We start from the raw sequence: 15,677 nt of genomic DNA, 5'->3' as shown, positions 1-15,677 counted from the left end.
AGCTGCTAAAAAAGAGAAGAGCGCACACTCACACACAAAAACATGGACCAGACAAAAGGACATCACAGGACCACACAGGACAAACAAACAGTGCAGAAGCAATACGGCCATGGCCGTAACAGCCACATCATTACCAAAAGTCATAGCACACCATTCCGAATATATTACTACCAATAATATACTATTTTTATTAACTTAGTAATATGTACACCTGGAGGAACAGGCACACATAATAATAACCTGTGAAATTAAGATCAGAGCTCCAATTACGTTGATGGATTAATCCTATAAATCCAGCATTGCCATAAAACAGCCCTGCTTGTTGATATGTCCACAGTGAGCCATCACAACCGGAGATATTTAAAAAAAAGATACTGTAGTAAAAATCTGAGAGCTGACAAATTTAATCTCACACCAGATATTGTCACATTGTTCAACCCCATCATAATAATCTCTAATGGTGCTTTTCCACCATCACAGAAACCTTCACTGGTAAAATCTTCACTGGGACGTGATTCTCAGTGTAAACGTATGGAAACAGGGTGTCAGTGAAGGTGTGTGTGAAGGTGTGTATGTGTGTGTCAGTATCAAGATCAGAGAAAGACAGTCTTCCTTTGTCAAAATCGAGATGAACTCTGATCCTCCGGAGCTTCTTCTTCACCGTCAGATCTTTCTCCAGCTCTGAGGAGGAGAACGCTGTGAATTTACCATTAGAGAACAAAATTCTCCACAGGCCAGACTGTAGTCGTTTGTTCATCCAGATGTACTCTCCCAACATGCCCAATTCCCAGTCCTTGTTGTCTCCAACCTCAACGTCCCAGCTGTGAGTCCCTGAATTAAAGCCTTCAAAGCTGTGGACAGAGCAGGAGAATTTGGTTCTCTTTGGGTTTTTCGGAAGCTGCTGTTTCCCTCCAGACCTCACACTGGTCAGATCTTCAGACACGACGAGTTCTGGGTCAGCTGTGTTTGGATCCAGAATCACAGGACTGTAGGAGACCATCTCCTTCATCTTGTTCCAGATGTTGAAGGTCAGGTTGCCCAGGTGTTTGGCCACGTCTATCAGAGCTCCTGAGAGCAGCTGTGGATCATCCAGCAGGGGGCGCTGCTGGACTCTTTCCACTGCAGCCTTGTAGCTCTGCAGGAATGAGACGTCTTCAGCTCTCAGCTCCTCCTCTGTGGCTCTGATTGTGTCTGAAAGAGCTGCTATGTTTCTGCTCAGAGCCTCAATCTTTTCCTTCATCATCTGACTCTTCTGCTCTTCTTCCTCCCTCAGAGCACTGATCCTGGCCTCCTCTTCCTCTTGTAGAAACTGATGAAGCTTCTTAAACTGCTCCTTAATCTGCCTCTCTGTGTGTCGGGCCTGGACCTTAATGTGTTCTGCTGTTTGATCACAGTTTCCTTTAACTTGTTCAAAGAGCTTCAGTTTCTCCTGTAAGGGCTTCAGGGCTTTCTGGAGCTGATTTTTGTGATCCAGTGCAGCTTCATCTATGGGTCTGAATCTGTGGTTGTTGTGTTTTTTTGAGTCTCTACAGACCACACAAACTGGCTGCTGATGGTCCAGACAGAAGAGTTTGAGTTTCTCAGAGTGCAGACTGCAGAGAGCCTCTGACCGTGCTGAAGAGCTCTGGTCTCTCTTCAGTAAGAAGGCCTCACACAGGTTCTTTAATACCAGGTTACGAGGTGGATCTCTCATTGAGTGTCTTGTCTTACAGCACGGACACTCAAGTCTTTGTTTCCCATTCCACCATGTCTGCAGACAGGCTTTACAGAAACTGTGGCTACATGTCAGGACAACAGGATCTTTGAAGATGTCATGACAGACAGGGCAAGAGAGATCCTCTGAAATGGAAAACATTTGTCTTTGCGTGAAGCTGAAAACGTAGCAAGCAGACAAGGAAGTCAGTCACTTCAGAATATTCCTACTTTCACTCTGACTCGTGGCTCCTCCAGTTCATTGTGTGGAATCAGCGGCAGGTCGAAGTGCAAGTATTCAGTATTCCAGTAAATCCAGTGTTCAGTCCTGCAGCTGTCCTCTCAGTGGATTTTGATGTGGTTTGTACTCTTGTCCTCTCAGTGTGTGTCTCTTTCTCAGGAATCAAATATGAAAGTGTTTCCTGCTTGTCTGTGTTGAGTCATGGGGGTGGAGCTTTGTCAGGACATTTATGAAAGTGAAAAAAATTGCCCTTTGCATTTCCCCATCATCTGAAGAACCATGATGATGAGGTTTATTAGACCAATGACAAATAATGTTTCCAGATTTGGATTCCAGATTATCTGTCTCTGAGATTTATGCCACCAGCCCAGTACAGTGATAGTGAAATGAATTTTGTTTGTGCTGCTTACAGTGTTGAAAATGTACATTAAATAATTCAATAGCAACATCTCTTTCCAGAAACTGACAGTTTGCATAGGAGCTACTGTCTACTAAAGAAATCAGAGATCAAGTTTACATGCAGCTGATCAGATTCCTTCCTTAAACACTGATAGATGTCACTGTTGCCTTCCCTAAATATTACAGATCTGTTGTAGTCATATTTTTGAGTTGTTTTGAAAATGAAGATTTGCAGTACATCCTGGCACTCTGCTACCACAGTTCCCTGTGTTTCTGTCATGCACATTGTCACATGTAAACACCTGTTTGAAATCAGGTCACATGTCTCCATGTCAGAGAAAACAGCCAAATCCTGGATAGTCATCTCTGTGTTGTTTAAGTGAGCAGATCGTCTCAGTAACGTGGTTACGTAAGTACACGTAAACACACTGATTATCTCTGGTTGATGTAGAAGTTCATCCTGATGGATGATCCCAGCAGACAGTACACCGTCATCCAGGAAGACCTGCCAGCAGCCAATGGGATCATCCACATCATCGACCGGCCAGTCACAAACACACTTTCTGACAGGCCTTCTCGTGATGAACAGGTGAGTTAAAAGGTCATCCAATATGGTGAACTACCTGAAAATGCATTGACAAAGAATACATCTGCAGTGAGGTTCACTGAAGAACGAAACAAAAATGTCACAAAAGTGCTTCAGTGTAACCTTTCACTTTTCTGGTGCTAATAAATAAAAAAATATCTGCCTTAATACGTCAATATTTAATTTTAATATCCAGTTACATGTATTCTAGATGATTAAAACAGTACTTTCTATCCTTAATCATCTTCTTCTTGTGTCCAGTTTGCTGATAAGACGATTGCAGAGATTCTGACTAAGGATGAAAAATACAACCGCTTCCTGTCTCTGGTTGATGTAAGTATTTTGTTCTTGCCAATAACATAACACAGATTTTTGGTTTTATTGAGAAAAAAATCTGTCAAACTTTATTGGTTAATGAGATGAAGCAGTTCTGATTCTCAGAATAATTGACAATTCGCCACACCCCGCCCCTGAACAGTGATTGTCCAATCATAGCTTACAAACCATAGCTAGGCACAGCCGTTCTTTGGACTTCAAGCAGTGTGCCGTGTTGGAGGTTTGTGTCTTATTTGCCTTCGCTAAAGGCATAAACAGAAAAGCGAAAGGAGTGAATTAAACATTACACTTATCTGCTTTAATGTAAGATGCTAACGTTAACACGCCTGGCTAACTAGCTTATCCACTACAGTAGTAACCTAGTTTTATGTTTCGGTCAGTGCTACATTATTTTATACATTACATTCTTTTTTTTTTCACACATCCAGCCAAACTCATTGTCATACGTAACTTTTCCTGTGAACTTGAGCTTCAGTCTTTTAGCATTTGGATATCATGTATGTACGTACGTAAGTTAGCTATTACATTTATATTGAGGACCCTTTTACAAGATTATTGTTTGAAACAACTCTGGAAACATTAAAAATCATCATTGTTTCATGGAGGTTTTTTGTTAGCTAAACCATTGTGAACTGCATGTACACTGTTGAGCAATGGAAAACTGATAGCTGTAAGGGGAGGGCTGAGGGAAGAGTCAGACAAGCTGGAACCAGTTCTAAATGGGAATCGATGCTCAATCCTGGTTTTTAATTCGGTATAATATGTTTGTGTGTGTTTGTAGAACTGTGGGTCGCCCCCTCCTCTGCGGGGTCCCGGACCACTGACTGTGTTCGTCCCCACCAACCAGGCTGTGGACCGAGCCAGAGACGGCAGCATCTTGTACATGCTGAACGACGTGGGTGTAATTAGTACTTATGTTTTCATTTCTTTAGTGTATTTGTGATTAGTGCAGAGAAGGTACATGAACTTTAAAGGACAGCTCTTACTATCAGCAAATCCCATGAAATGACAAAAAACAGCCATGTGTTCTCAGTTCACAGTGACAATAGTTCCTATTGAAGATGTCAATCTTTTCAGTGACTCGCAAATATTTTGTTATTTTTTAAAACTCAGTAACATAAAATCAACATCCATCCCAGCTACGAGTTGTTACTCTTTTTAGCTATCATCATGCTGTGTGGAGATGATCGAGATTTTTAAATGGTATTCTGCTCTTTTTCAAGGCCAAATATAAACTTCAGGAACTTCTCAGACACCATGTTTTCTCCCAGGCTGTGGTAAGACATGCCTCACCCGACACTCCCTCCATTCAGTCCATCTGTCTTTTGAGAGATAGCTTTCTGTCCAATACTTTGGTCATCAGCAAAATATCTCATAATCTAACAGGCTGCTTCTACACATGGTAATCTTAGAGGGTGAAATGTCATGATAATTCCTGATCCCATTCCTGCTCTCAAGAGGATGAACCTTTCATATTAAATTAATTGCTGACCTTTCCCTTAATGCCACCCTCAGGGCAAACTTAACATTTTTAGCTCCAAGACTCCAAAACTTTTTAGTTGATGATTATTCTTTCTGTCTGTAGCTGACAGTCGATGAGTTGGCCGCTCTCCCCAAGATTCAGACGATGGCCAATCAGATTGTCACCATCACTGTGTCTGATGATGTGAGTATATCTGGTTGGTTCTTCAGTGTCTCTCATAATTTGACTTGTTTCCTAAAAATAGCAGTGTTACATTAACACTACGCGCCCCCCTCTTCCCTCTCCAGGGTGTGATCCTGTTAGGCGAGAAGGGCGTCCATCTGGTGAGCACCAACATTGTGGCGTCCAATGGGATCATCCATATGATTGACGGGCTTCTGTACCCGCCCTCGATCCTTCCCATCCTGCCTCACCGCTGTGATGTCATCGAGAACAAGATCACCATGGTGAGCATAAGGAGGCTGAGAATGAAATTAACTCTGCACATCAGACAGGAGAGAGCGGTAACACACACAGACTCTGAATCAACGATCATTAACTGAGTAGCTGACAAATGGTTTTGGCTCTCTTTTGTACCATATGGGTAGTTTCCTCTGATAAAAGGTTTAATGCCATCTCCCACTAAATCTGCCCCCCCTCTCCTCCAGGTATTAGGTATGATTGTGTCACCCTGTACAGGCAGTACTTGACCAGCTCTCCATTTGAGGGTCCAGTTCTCAGTCCTGCAGAGTATTAACCTACTTGGTTTTAATCTGAAAACTATTTAAGATGGCGGCAAGGAGACAAGCTTAGCTTCTAACTGCCCTCGTCCAGGCGCCTACCCCTCGTCCTCTGATGCTGCACCTAACTGAATAGCCCTTCAGTCAGATACAGTTGCCAGCCACACCCGTTCATGGCAGCTCTCCTCTAAATGATCTAGACTATTGGTAATAGTGCTCAGGTAAGATTTATTGGCCAATATGCCCCCAAGGATCTGTTCATTTCAGTAGCTTAGAGGAGTATTTAAGAACCTTTAAGGTGTTTATCACACAGCATCCCACATTTTACTACCATCTAAGAACTATGAAAGGAACGTGCAACACTTATTCTTTACTTTAATTTTGATTATTTATTAGCAGCTCAATCTGATTTAAATTTCTCAATGAATAATGATAATTAAAAAGTCATTCAATATGAAATAAACAAAGACTATATCTGACTCTAATATGAGGCTGAAGCTGATCTAATACTCAGAGGGAGAGAGACTGGTCTTCTGGCCAGTACGACCTTTCTCTACCTTGAAGAAACTCACGACTCCATCTAAAGCCCCTAAGCCCTTTCAAAGTCCCATCCCTGTTATAGCAGAGTGAGTGAAGAACTTAAACTCCACTTTGTGATGCACACTCAGTTGGAAAGTGGTTATTCCTCCCATGCTCTATCCTCTTGAGTTGACTGTAGAACTTTCTAAGTCCTTGCTTGCTTTGTCAGGCTCCTCACATACTCCTCTTGAGCGGACTTCAGGTTGAAGTGACAAAACCCTTTTGATGGCTATTTTGTACTCTTTTCTCTGAATCCCTCCACTCCATTGCACACGTCCTTTTGCACACCAAACTGCCAAATTGGTGCGTGCGCAGCTTTAAGTGTGTATATCCTTTTTTGGTAATTGTGGTTTTGAGGCTCTGAGGTGAATTAGACCAGTTTAGTTCACCTCAATGAGCACATCTGTCAAGGTTTGTAACCCTAAACTATCTACCAGGTACCTCTTTAACCAAGTAGTTAACTACATAAATTATAATTATAAAGAACAGAATATAATAAAGAAATGAACAGGCTGGTAGAAGCTTAAAGGTAAATGTAATGCTAAAGAGTGTGTGTGTGTGTGTGTGTGTGTGTGTGTGTGTGTGTGTGTGTGTGTGTGTGTGTGTGTGTGTGTGTGTGTGTGTGTGTGTGTTTTCAGGGTCCATGTGTTCACTGCAGTTACCTGTATGAGACTGAGTGTCCAGATGGCAGCGTTGAAATGGTAAGACAGATTCTTCTTACTCCACCATTTCTTCTCTATTCCACCCTGTTCTATTCTAAAGAACAAAGGGTTGTGAAAATCTGTGTTCAAGGATTGATAAATCATGAGTTTGGCAGTCCATGAGCAGACATGAATAAACTGTAAGGTGGAAAATGTATGGAGCTTTCATTAAATTTGTGTTCATGGACTCAGCAAGCATTGAAATCTTAGCAATCAAAACATATTTAGATTATTTTCTGACGCCAGATTTTAGTCTGTGCTTTAATTTAGTTAGTGTGACAAAAATATTTTACTACATAACTTAAAAGGTAAGTCTTTTAAGAATTTGTAATTCCCTGCATTGATTCTGATTCAGTTCAGAACAATGATGTTGTTTTCCACAACGATACTTTTTTCTACCCAATAAAATCTGGTGGGCAATATGGACGAGAACAGAAAGCCAACAAACGTGTGTGTCTGTCTGCAGGACCGTCATCAGACCGGCTGTGAGTACGTCACGTCTCCTCTCAAACACACCCTCAGCACTGGCTGTGCCAAATTCTGCAACACCACCAGACAGGTGAGAGTGGGCTCAGTCTCAGTATCTGCATCAGGAGCTTTATTTTAAGCGTCATTCATCTGCCCCTCACCTGTCACTGCTACTAATGCTGCCTTCAAATGATGAACAAATTTTTGCAAATGTGAAGTGCAAATTGAATCTGGCCATCTTTTATACTCTCTTCTTGTTCCTCAGCTTGGTGATAAAATTCAGAAAAATGTGGTTTACCATTTTTTTTGACCCAAAAGCTTTTATTTTTGACATAGAAAAAAAAAGAAATGCAAGAAAATGTCATCTCTACCTACCAATCCCTTTTGCACAAATCAGATCTCATTGAAATCTGTAGGACATAATAAATAAAAGTACAAGGTAAAACAGTAATAAAAGATCAGATGATGTTTTTCAACTTTAAAATGGCTAGAATCAATATTTTAGTGTTATTTTAGTGTAACAGGGTGATTCTAAACAACTTGGAGGAACGGACATCTGTCTGCAGATGTTTCTAAAGCTGATGATGGTTTTATGATTCTTTGATTTGCTCTTTGTCTTCGTCTTAAATTGTTGTGTTTGCTTTATGTCTGTCACTGTGGAGCTGCTCTGCTGCTGGTGACATTTTTAATCCCAGTGAGTCTTACTCCTGGTTAAGTCCTGGATTCTGAACAACCCAAACCAACCAACTCAAAGACAATTATCACCCCACTCTACAGTTTCTCTCAGCTCTGTAGAACTTCATGGTGTTTTTCAGCTCATTGTTCTTCGGTTTCGGTTCAATTTTGTTGATCGTTTTTGGCTAGTTAGCTACTAGCTGGTAACCATAGCGGAGCATGTAGCTGCTAAAGAGCCAGGTGAATAAAAACCACTAAAAGAAGAGTAAATATTGGATTTAGGTTATGAAGTGAATGTGTGTGTGTGCTGGTGCATGTGTGTTTAACAGGTAGCTGAGTGTTGTAAAGGTTTCTACGGTCCAGACTGTAAACCCTGTATTGGAGGATTCCAGCATGCCTGCTATGACAAAGGAACGGTGAGCAACAAGCGGACACTTCTGTCACTGAAGCCTCGTTTCTCAACAGAAGCATTTTATTAATTTTTTTATTTATTGTTTACCACATGCAGTGCTTTGACGGTATCCACGGCAACGGCTCATGCAGCTGTCAGTCAGGCTTCAAGGGCGTCGCCTGCCACATCTGCTCGGATCCTTCCAAGCATGGAGAAAAGTGTGATGAAGGTAACGGCTCCTCCTTGTTAACAGTTATAGAGCAACATAGCACCTGTTAAAGCTTTAATGTGTCCCTTCACATATTCACTCTTTCACTCATTTACTGCTCCCTAGATAATAGACGCTCAATAGTTTGCAGTGAGTGATAAATTGAGATTTTAGACACCTGTTAAGAACTGCCATCAGTGACAGCTGCAGTCTCACCACAGTGATTTTTGCACCTGTAAAATGCAAAATCATTTGCAGTGGGATCATTAGCAGAAAGTAATATACATACGAGGCACTACATTAGTGCATTGATTTACATGCTCCTAATTTGGATATTCAAACAACATCACAGTGCACTATGTGGTAAAAGGGGAGTGGTTTACACACAGACTGCCACAGTTGTCAGCTCATCCTGAGGGGTACATACCTTAAAATGTCTGCATCAAGTTTAATGGCAGTGCATCCAGTCATTGTTTAGACGGTTCACTGAAAACCACAAATGTCTTACCTCCTGTCAGCAGATGACTACCTGCCTTGTTTTCTGAAGTTTAGCTAGATTGTAATAGAATGAAAGAAAAGAAAGAAAGACATCCTTTATTAGTCACACTACACACAATATGCACACACGCCATTCTTCTTCCGCTTTTAACCCTTCCTGGTAAGTCCTTCCTCCACGGCAGACCAGGAGCGGTGGGCTGCCAGCTGACTGGCACCCAGGGTCCCAGTTTCTTCTTCGTCACCATTGGTCAGGTGGTGATCTTCATGCATGTTTTTTAGAGGGGGGTTTAATTTTTTTTTAATGGAGGATCCCCTCGGTGAACACGGGGAGAACATGCAAACTCCACACAGAAAGGCAACTTTCCTCGAGCTAAGGGGCAGCAGGCACCAGATGGGGCAGAAGGCATGGTGGAGGACACGCCCTCAGGGCCCCAGGCGGGAATCGAACCCGGTACCTTCTAGCTGTGAGGCGTCAGTGTTGCCACTGGTCCACTGTACCACCAATAATGCATAATGCATATGTATAATTTTGTAGTATGTAAATGTTCCCCTCCCTGCATCTCTGACTTTAAATATTTAACTAACAGTTTTGTAAATGTCAGTCTGTTTTATGCAGCGGCTGCTAATCACCCGTAAATAGAAAAGAAACTGTCAACAAGCGGCCGGGCGGTGGGTTGTGCCTGTTGTGACATTGTTCCTCTGTTGTGACTTATGTGACTAACCTGAAATCATCACCGTGTGTGTTTGTGTCTTCAGAGTGTCACTGTGTCCACGGTGTGTGCGATAACCGTCCAGGCAGCAGTGGTGTGTGTCGGAGAGGATCCTGCTTGGACGGATACTCCGGAGACAACTGCGACAAGACGGCCACGCCCTGCAACTCTGACGGACTGCTGGAACACTGTCACATCCACGCGTACTGCACACACACAGGACTGAACACGATGTAAGACAACTACTGCTACTACTGTTTCTACAACTTTTAATTTTGGCGCCTGATGATTTATTTTTAACCCTGTAACTGAAGTGTGTAATAGTTTGAGTCTCATTTTAGTCATTTTATCGATAGTCTCTGTCAGCAAACACTTATTTTTGTCTCGCTTTAGTCTTTAGTCTCATTTTTGTTGTGCATTTTTAGTAAGCATTCTGAGGCTACAGCTCTCACGTCTTTATGTTGACAGGGTGTTTATAGAGTGCCCGTGTCACTGTGCTCTGCAGTAATACAGCAGAAAACCTCAGTATATCCAGCTGTCATCTCAAACTCTGGCTGTTTGAACAGAACTACACGCTCTTTGTCATTTCTGCTCACTTGACAGTATTGCAGCTGTGTGTTCTCCACTGCTGAGCAGCTGATCATTCAGAGGCTGTTTTCACTCATTGTTCACTAAAATACTGATTGCTGTGTGGGTTGAGCTTGAGGTGAGCAGCTGAAATGTCAGATAACATTAATCCATTTCTTCAGTGAGCATCTCGAGGAAGATTTAGACAGTTGACAACCAACATTAATCCTGCACTCATTCTTCCTGAAAGCCTTTAATCAGAAAGAATAAATGCTGGAAATAATCCAGTTATTGTATATATCTAAACAGCTGTAGGATGGATTACCATGACACTCTGTACAGACCTTCATGGTTCCCAGAGGATGAATCCTAGTGACTTTGGTGAGCCCCTGACACTCCCTCAAGGACCAACATGAGGTTGACATTTGTGCTTTAGAGTGAAAAATCTCAACAGTCATCTTCTGACTTTTCATCTAGTACCCTCAGCAGGTCAAGTTTTTGTTTATCTAGTCCTTCATGAACAAGCACCAGCTGATCTCAATGAATCACCTCCCTACAATTCATACATCCATATACCCATCCATGTGACTGCTGCTAGCTGCAAGCTGGAACCATCCAACCCTATCATCCTTTAGCATAATTTAAAGGAGCATTTTGGCTATATGAGCAAGGATTTGCAGGTGATCGCTCCCCTCTTACCTGAACACCTGTTGAGTTTGTCCATAAAGAATGTGTGTGTTTGTGTGTATTGCACCAGGTGTTTGTGTAAAGATGGCTATGACGGTGATGGTCACTCCTGTTCTCCCATCAATCCCTGCCTCAAGAGCAACCGAGGAGGGTGTGACACCAACGTAAGACTTACTGCTTGTGTGTGTGTGTGTGTGTGTGTGTGTGTGTGTGTGTGTGTGTGTGTGTGTGTGTGTGTGTGTGTGTGTGTGTGTGTGTGTGTGTGTGTGTGTGTGTGCGTGCGTGCGTACATGTGTTTGTGTATTTTGGCAGAAAACAAATGAAATACGTTGTCAGTAAAGATTTGTTTCAGTGTTAGCATTTTTGTGACTCTCCACGTATGTTACTTAACAACATTTCCTCATTATGTTAATACAAAATGTAATTTCATTGCCATTTTGTTTCCTTTAGAATTTATTTGCTGATTCTAATTAGTTGGTTATAAATGTAATTTCTCAGACAGAGATCAACCCAGCTGAGTTAAAAGTTCACTGATGTGTTGGGCATGTAAAGCAGGATTTTAATATGGATTCTTTAAAGATTTGGTAACCAGTGCAAAGAAGCTAAACTGGTGTGATGTGAGAGAAGTGTGTTTGGTCCAGAGTTCTGCACAGTGTGAACCAAAGAGAGAGCGAAAGATGATTACTTGATAATGTATTTACACATGTTTGTGTCAGTATATGGATTACTGTTCCTTTTTTCTGTTATTAAGTTCAGTAAGAGCAGCCGTCAGTGTGTCCTGGATCAGCTCTGATCGTATGGATTGATCTGAAGATATCAAATATACAGTACTGGTTAACTGCCAGTTCCTGTGGTGTGTTGTTGTTGGCTGTCTACCTGCCTTTATAACTCCCTCCCTCCCACACTCTCTCTACAGGCAGAGTGTGTGTACTTGGCTCCAGGTAACGCATCATGTGTGTGTGTTGAGGGTTGGACAGGTGACGGCAAAGTGTGTGTGGAGATCAACAACTGTCAGCTGAATAGTCGGGGAGGCTGCAGCCCCAATGCTGACTGTAACCACATTGGACCAGGACAGGTGAGTTACTAACAATTAATGATGGATGATAACCTGTTATTAACTAATCAGCTATTAACACTTACTGACATTGTTTTTTTGTGCCTGTTTTCTTGCCCAGCCCGTCTGTCCAGCACTCCTTGCCTTTCTAAAGGGAACCTGGCACTGCCAGTGTTTTCTAAAGCATTTTTGATCAGAGCATCAACTCAGACAGATGTGCGTCACTGCACTAAACCTCCAGTCCTATGCTGTTTGTTCTCATCATCTCCTATTGTCTATGTAATTTATTAGCTAGTCACAATGCAGATGCCTGAGTGTAACTAATGTGGATGTTTACATCCCTTAAAATGCAATCTGTATCCGGACACATTATCCAGATGAGTAGAAATGCATGGCATTGCAAGGCATAATTGTGTTGTGATCATAACGTGATTGAATCTGCTTGACCAATACTGGAGGTTGTCTGGCACGTATTGTGTTTGGATCTTAGGTAGGTGTAAACACACCCCGTACAACGTGCTGGCATCCTTACACAGCATACCATTGGAACAGATATTTGTTTTTATCTGACAGAAAATGTAGATTGTCAAATTTAGACAACAAGCAAACAAGAATGGTGAAAGCGACGTCTCTTGTTACTGATTGTACATCTATTCTGTGCCGTGATCTGCTGTTAACAAGGCATATAGTTTATTGCTCAAGAGGGGATAAATGATTAAGATTTGCCACTGTCTCAAAATGCTCACACGCAGGTTTTACTCTAGAGAGCAGAGGTTTGATCTTTATGGGAATAACAGGCATGCCTTAAAAATACCAGGTGTTAACACGAAGGCACGGTTGGATCGTTTATCACATGAATAACTTACCTGGGTACACATGCCATTTTGATACCAGGTGTTTGTCTATCTGTGTGTCTGCAGAGTGAGTGTGTATGTAAAACAGGTTACATGGGGAACGGTATTGTGTGTGACCTCATTAACCCCTGCTTCACAAAGAATGGAGGCTGCCATGACCTGGTAACACACACACACACACACACACACACACACACACACACACACACACACACACACACACACACACACACACAAAGCACAAGCACACAAAGCGAAACATGTCAGAGAAGCACAACAAGCCTCCTAAAATGTTCCAAACAGCCTCAGTTTTTACTTAAAATGCTTGTCACCGAGTCACAGAAAGTAAGATCTCTGTTGTTGAGACCTCTGCCTTCATCATCATCATTCTTCATGTTGGTAAACGGTTTGTGGTGCCCAAAGCACCCACAAAGTACATCTGAAAACAATGTCCTGATCTGCTTCTGCTTCTCCTTCAGTTTTTGGTCAGACACTGGTCGTAAACAGTGTCAGTGATAGTCAACTCTTACCGTTAATGTCTGTGGAGTAATCAGGGCATTGCTTCTGAAAAATACATGGTGCTGATTTCCATTTCCAGATTTTAAGACTTTGATATGCAATATGTTTATTTGTTTTGTGAGTAAGAATATGAGAAAAGGGATTTGGTTTGTGATTGCTGTGATAGGTTAAATACATGTCCTGTGATCACTATCTGCTGTACCCTCTGTCAGGCGAAGTGTGAGCAGAAGGAGGGTGGAACTCACACCTGTACCTGTCCCGACGGCTACGCTGGAGATGGAAACATCTGCTACGGAACGTTACTGGAGGTAAGTGTTCAAATCTGTACACTATAGAGATCTCCTAATAAAGCTTTTTTGGTCTCAACACAAGTCTCTTAACGTTGGATACCTGCTGATCCAAACTATATGTGCTGTATCTGTATCCGTAACCAACTTACATTGGAACATTGTATTCTACACAAGCTACATAACATAAGTACGGGAGGCCATGATTCACAATGATCACTTATCTTGCAAAGCATGCTGGACTTGCGAGATCACAAGATCGAGAATTTCTTGCCAGGCTTCAAGTTCTGCATTTGTAGTTCAACCACAGTGGCTCAGACCAGTCAGCATCTCCAGAGGAACTGCTGGCAGCAATGGACTGGTGTTTTCATTTAAAACAATGGCAGGCCATTGCTCACAGCGATGGTGGTATAGTGGTGAGCATAGCTGCCTTCCAAGCAGTTGACCCGGGTTCGATTCCCGGCCATCGCAGACGGTCATTCAACTTTTCCCCAATTTCCCCCAGTGGGCGATGAGTAGTTATAGCGTAAAGAGGAGCCATTTATTGATAACAGCTGATATGACCTGGCAGCTGTGATGTTTGTCATTTCAGCAGGTGACAGTGACATTCTGCACAGGCTGAAAATGTTTTGCGCACTGCTACTACAACCCACATTCATCTACAATGCACAGTCTGACTACATCCCATAACTGTGTGTGTGTGTGTGTGTGTGTGTGTGTGTGTGTGTGTGTGTGTGTGTGTGTGTGTGTGTGTGTGTGTGTGTGTGTGTGTGTGTGTGTTTGTAGGAGCTGGATATGAACCCAAACCTGTACAGGTTCAACCTACTGATTCAGGTGTGTAGGACCCAGACTTACTGCTTTACAGTCAATCACTTATTCCGTTTTCTATTTTAAAGCTGGAAAATAAAACTGTTTTTTCAGTTATTCTCTAACTACCACACTATGCTCAAACTAAGCAAGATTTTAACCAAACTAGTTTTACCTGTGGGCATTAATAAAGTTACCTAGTCTAATTTGAAATGAGGAACGAGCCAGAATCAATCAGAATCATCAGAATAGATGCAACTGCTGTAGTATTGTGGCTGGTCAGTGTTTTCATAAATGACTCCACACTAAAGCTAACGTAAATTCTACTTGTGTGTGTTGTCAGAGGCACGGTCACTCCTCTGAGGACCTAAGTGGAAACATCACCGTGTTGATTCCATCCAGAGAAGCCTTGAGGAACTTGAGTTCAGACTCGTTCTGGACCACCCGACACCACCTGCCTTACTTCCTGCGGTCAGTCACCTCACACACTGAGGTGTAACGCATGCACGCACACACGCACACTCAGGAAAGTAGCAGTGCCTTGAGACTTTGAGTTTGAATGTCAGGTTCTACATCATGTCTGTTAATCCTCTTGTTCTCCAGAGTTGGATGAGCAGATGGATATCAGTTTCCTGTCTTTGTATTCAGTACATGACATGTTAAACCCAGCTGAACACACAGACTAGAAGAATGGCTGTCAGTTCTCTCATCTGATTGGCTAACAAAAGGACTTCCCAAAATGTCTGACTATTGCTTTACTTTGTCAGCTAAAAGAAGTTCAGTGGAGAAAACTTTGGTTCATTTTTTACCCCTGAGAACCTTATCTCACACTGCCACATCTGTTTTATCGAGCTCACAGAGGTCTGGAGAAATCATCCAGTTCAGATCCAGAATGTATGGTAACGAGGATTTTCAGAGATTTCCTTCAGGCCAACATGAACTTGATGAGACAGACAGTTAACTAGAAAGTAATATCCACTAAACACCATGCTTGGAAGGTTGCTTCAGAGATGTTCTGCCATCATATGTATGATGGATGGTTGTTGTCTTGGACATGGAGTTCCAGAGTCCCAGTGGCTTCACTAAATTAGAATATACAATAAGAACATTGTCAGCATTGTCCTTTGCTGATGTCCTTTGTCCTGCTCAGGAAGTGTGCTGTTTTCTTTGACAATGTTGATGCCTAATCCTGGTAGAACTGGAAGCTGACTAACCA

General features: G+C 42.2%; 2 protein-coding genes and 1 non-coding gene across 3 annotated transcripts in view; 2 read left to right on the top strand and 1 right to left on the bottom strand.

Moving 5' to 3' along the window:
- Positions 1-15,677, top strand: part of stab1 (stabilin 1) — a 78,984-nt gene that overhangs the window by 16,949 nt on the left and 46,358 nt on the right. Inside the window, exons 13-29 of the mRNA XM_070994234.1 lie at positions 2,784-2,921; positions 3,180-3,251; positions 4,036-4,149; positions 4,478-4,531; positions 4,840-4,920; positions 5,025-5,183; positions 6,674-6,736; positions 7,203-7,295; positions 8,209-8,295; positions 8,388-8,499; positions 9,733-9,919; positions 11,011-11,104; positions 11,857-12,015; positions 12,915-13,010; positions 13,580-13,675; positions 14,441-14,488; positions 14,805-14,932. Coding sequence (XP_070850335.1) covers positions 2,784-2,921; positions 3,180-3,251; positions 4,036-4,149; positions 4,478-4,531; positions 4,840-4,920; positions 5,025-5,183; positions 6,674-6,736; positions 7,203-7,295; positions 8,209-8,295; positions 8,388-8,499; positions 9,733-9,919; positions 11,011-11,104; positions 11,857-12,015; positions 12,915-13,010; positions 13,580-13,675; positions 14,441-14,488; positions 14,805-14,932 — 1,781 coding nt within the window. The remainder of the gene's footprint in view (positions 1-2,783; positions 2,922-3,179; positions 3,252-4,035; positions 4,150-4,477; positions 4,532-4,839; positions 4,921-5,024; positions 5,184-6,673; positions 6,737-7,202; positions 7,296-8,208; positions 8,296-8,387; positions 8,500-9,732; positions 9,920-11,010; positions 11,105-11,856; positions 12,016-12,914; positions 13,011-13,579; positions 13,676-14,440; positions 14,489-14,804; positions 14,933-15,677) is intronic.
- LOC139352122 (nuclear factor 7, ovary-like) lies at positions 370-2,092 on the bottom strand. Its single transcript, XM_070994223.1, has one exon. The coding sequence runs from the start codon at positions 1,853-1,855 to the stop codon at positions 455-457; it is 1,401 nt and encodes a 466-aa protein (XP_070850324.1). The 5' UTR covers positions 1,856-2,092; the 3' UTR covers positions 370-454.
- trnag-ucc (transfer RNA glycine (anticodon UCC)) lies at positions 14,054-14,125 on the top strand. Its single transcript has one exon. It is a non-coding gene; the product is annotated as a tRNA-Gly (tRNA).

Source organism: Chaetodon trifascialis, chromosome 3 (genome assembly GCF_039877785.1).
Source record: "Chaetodon trifascialis isolate fChaTrf1 chromosome 3, fChaTrf1.hap1, whole genome shotgun sequence".
Taxonomy (NCBI): Eukaryota; Metazoa; Chordata; class Actinopteri; order Chaetodontiformes; family Chaetodontidae; genus Chaetodon; species Chaetodon trifascialis.
The sequence above is the reverse complement of the archived record's forward strand: the minus strand, read 5'-3'. Positions and strand labels throughout refer to the sequence as shown.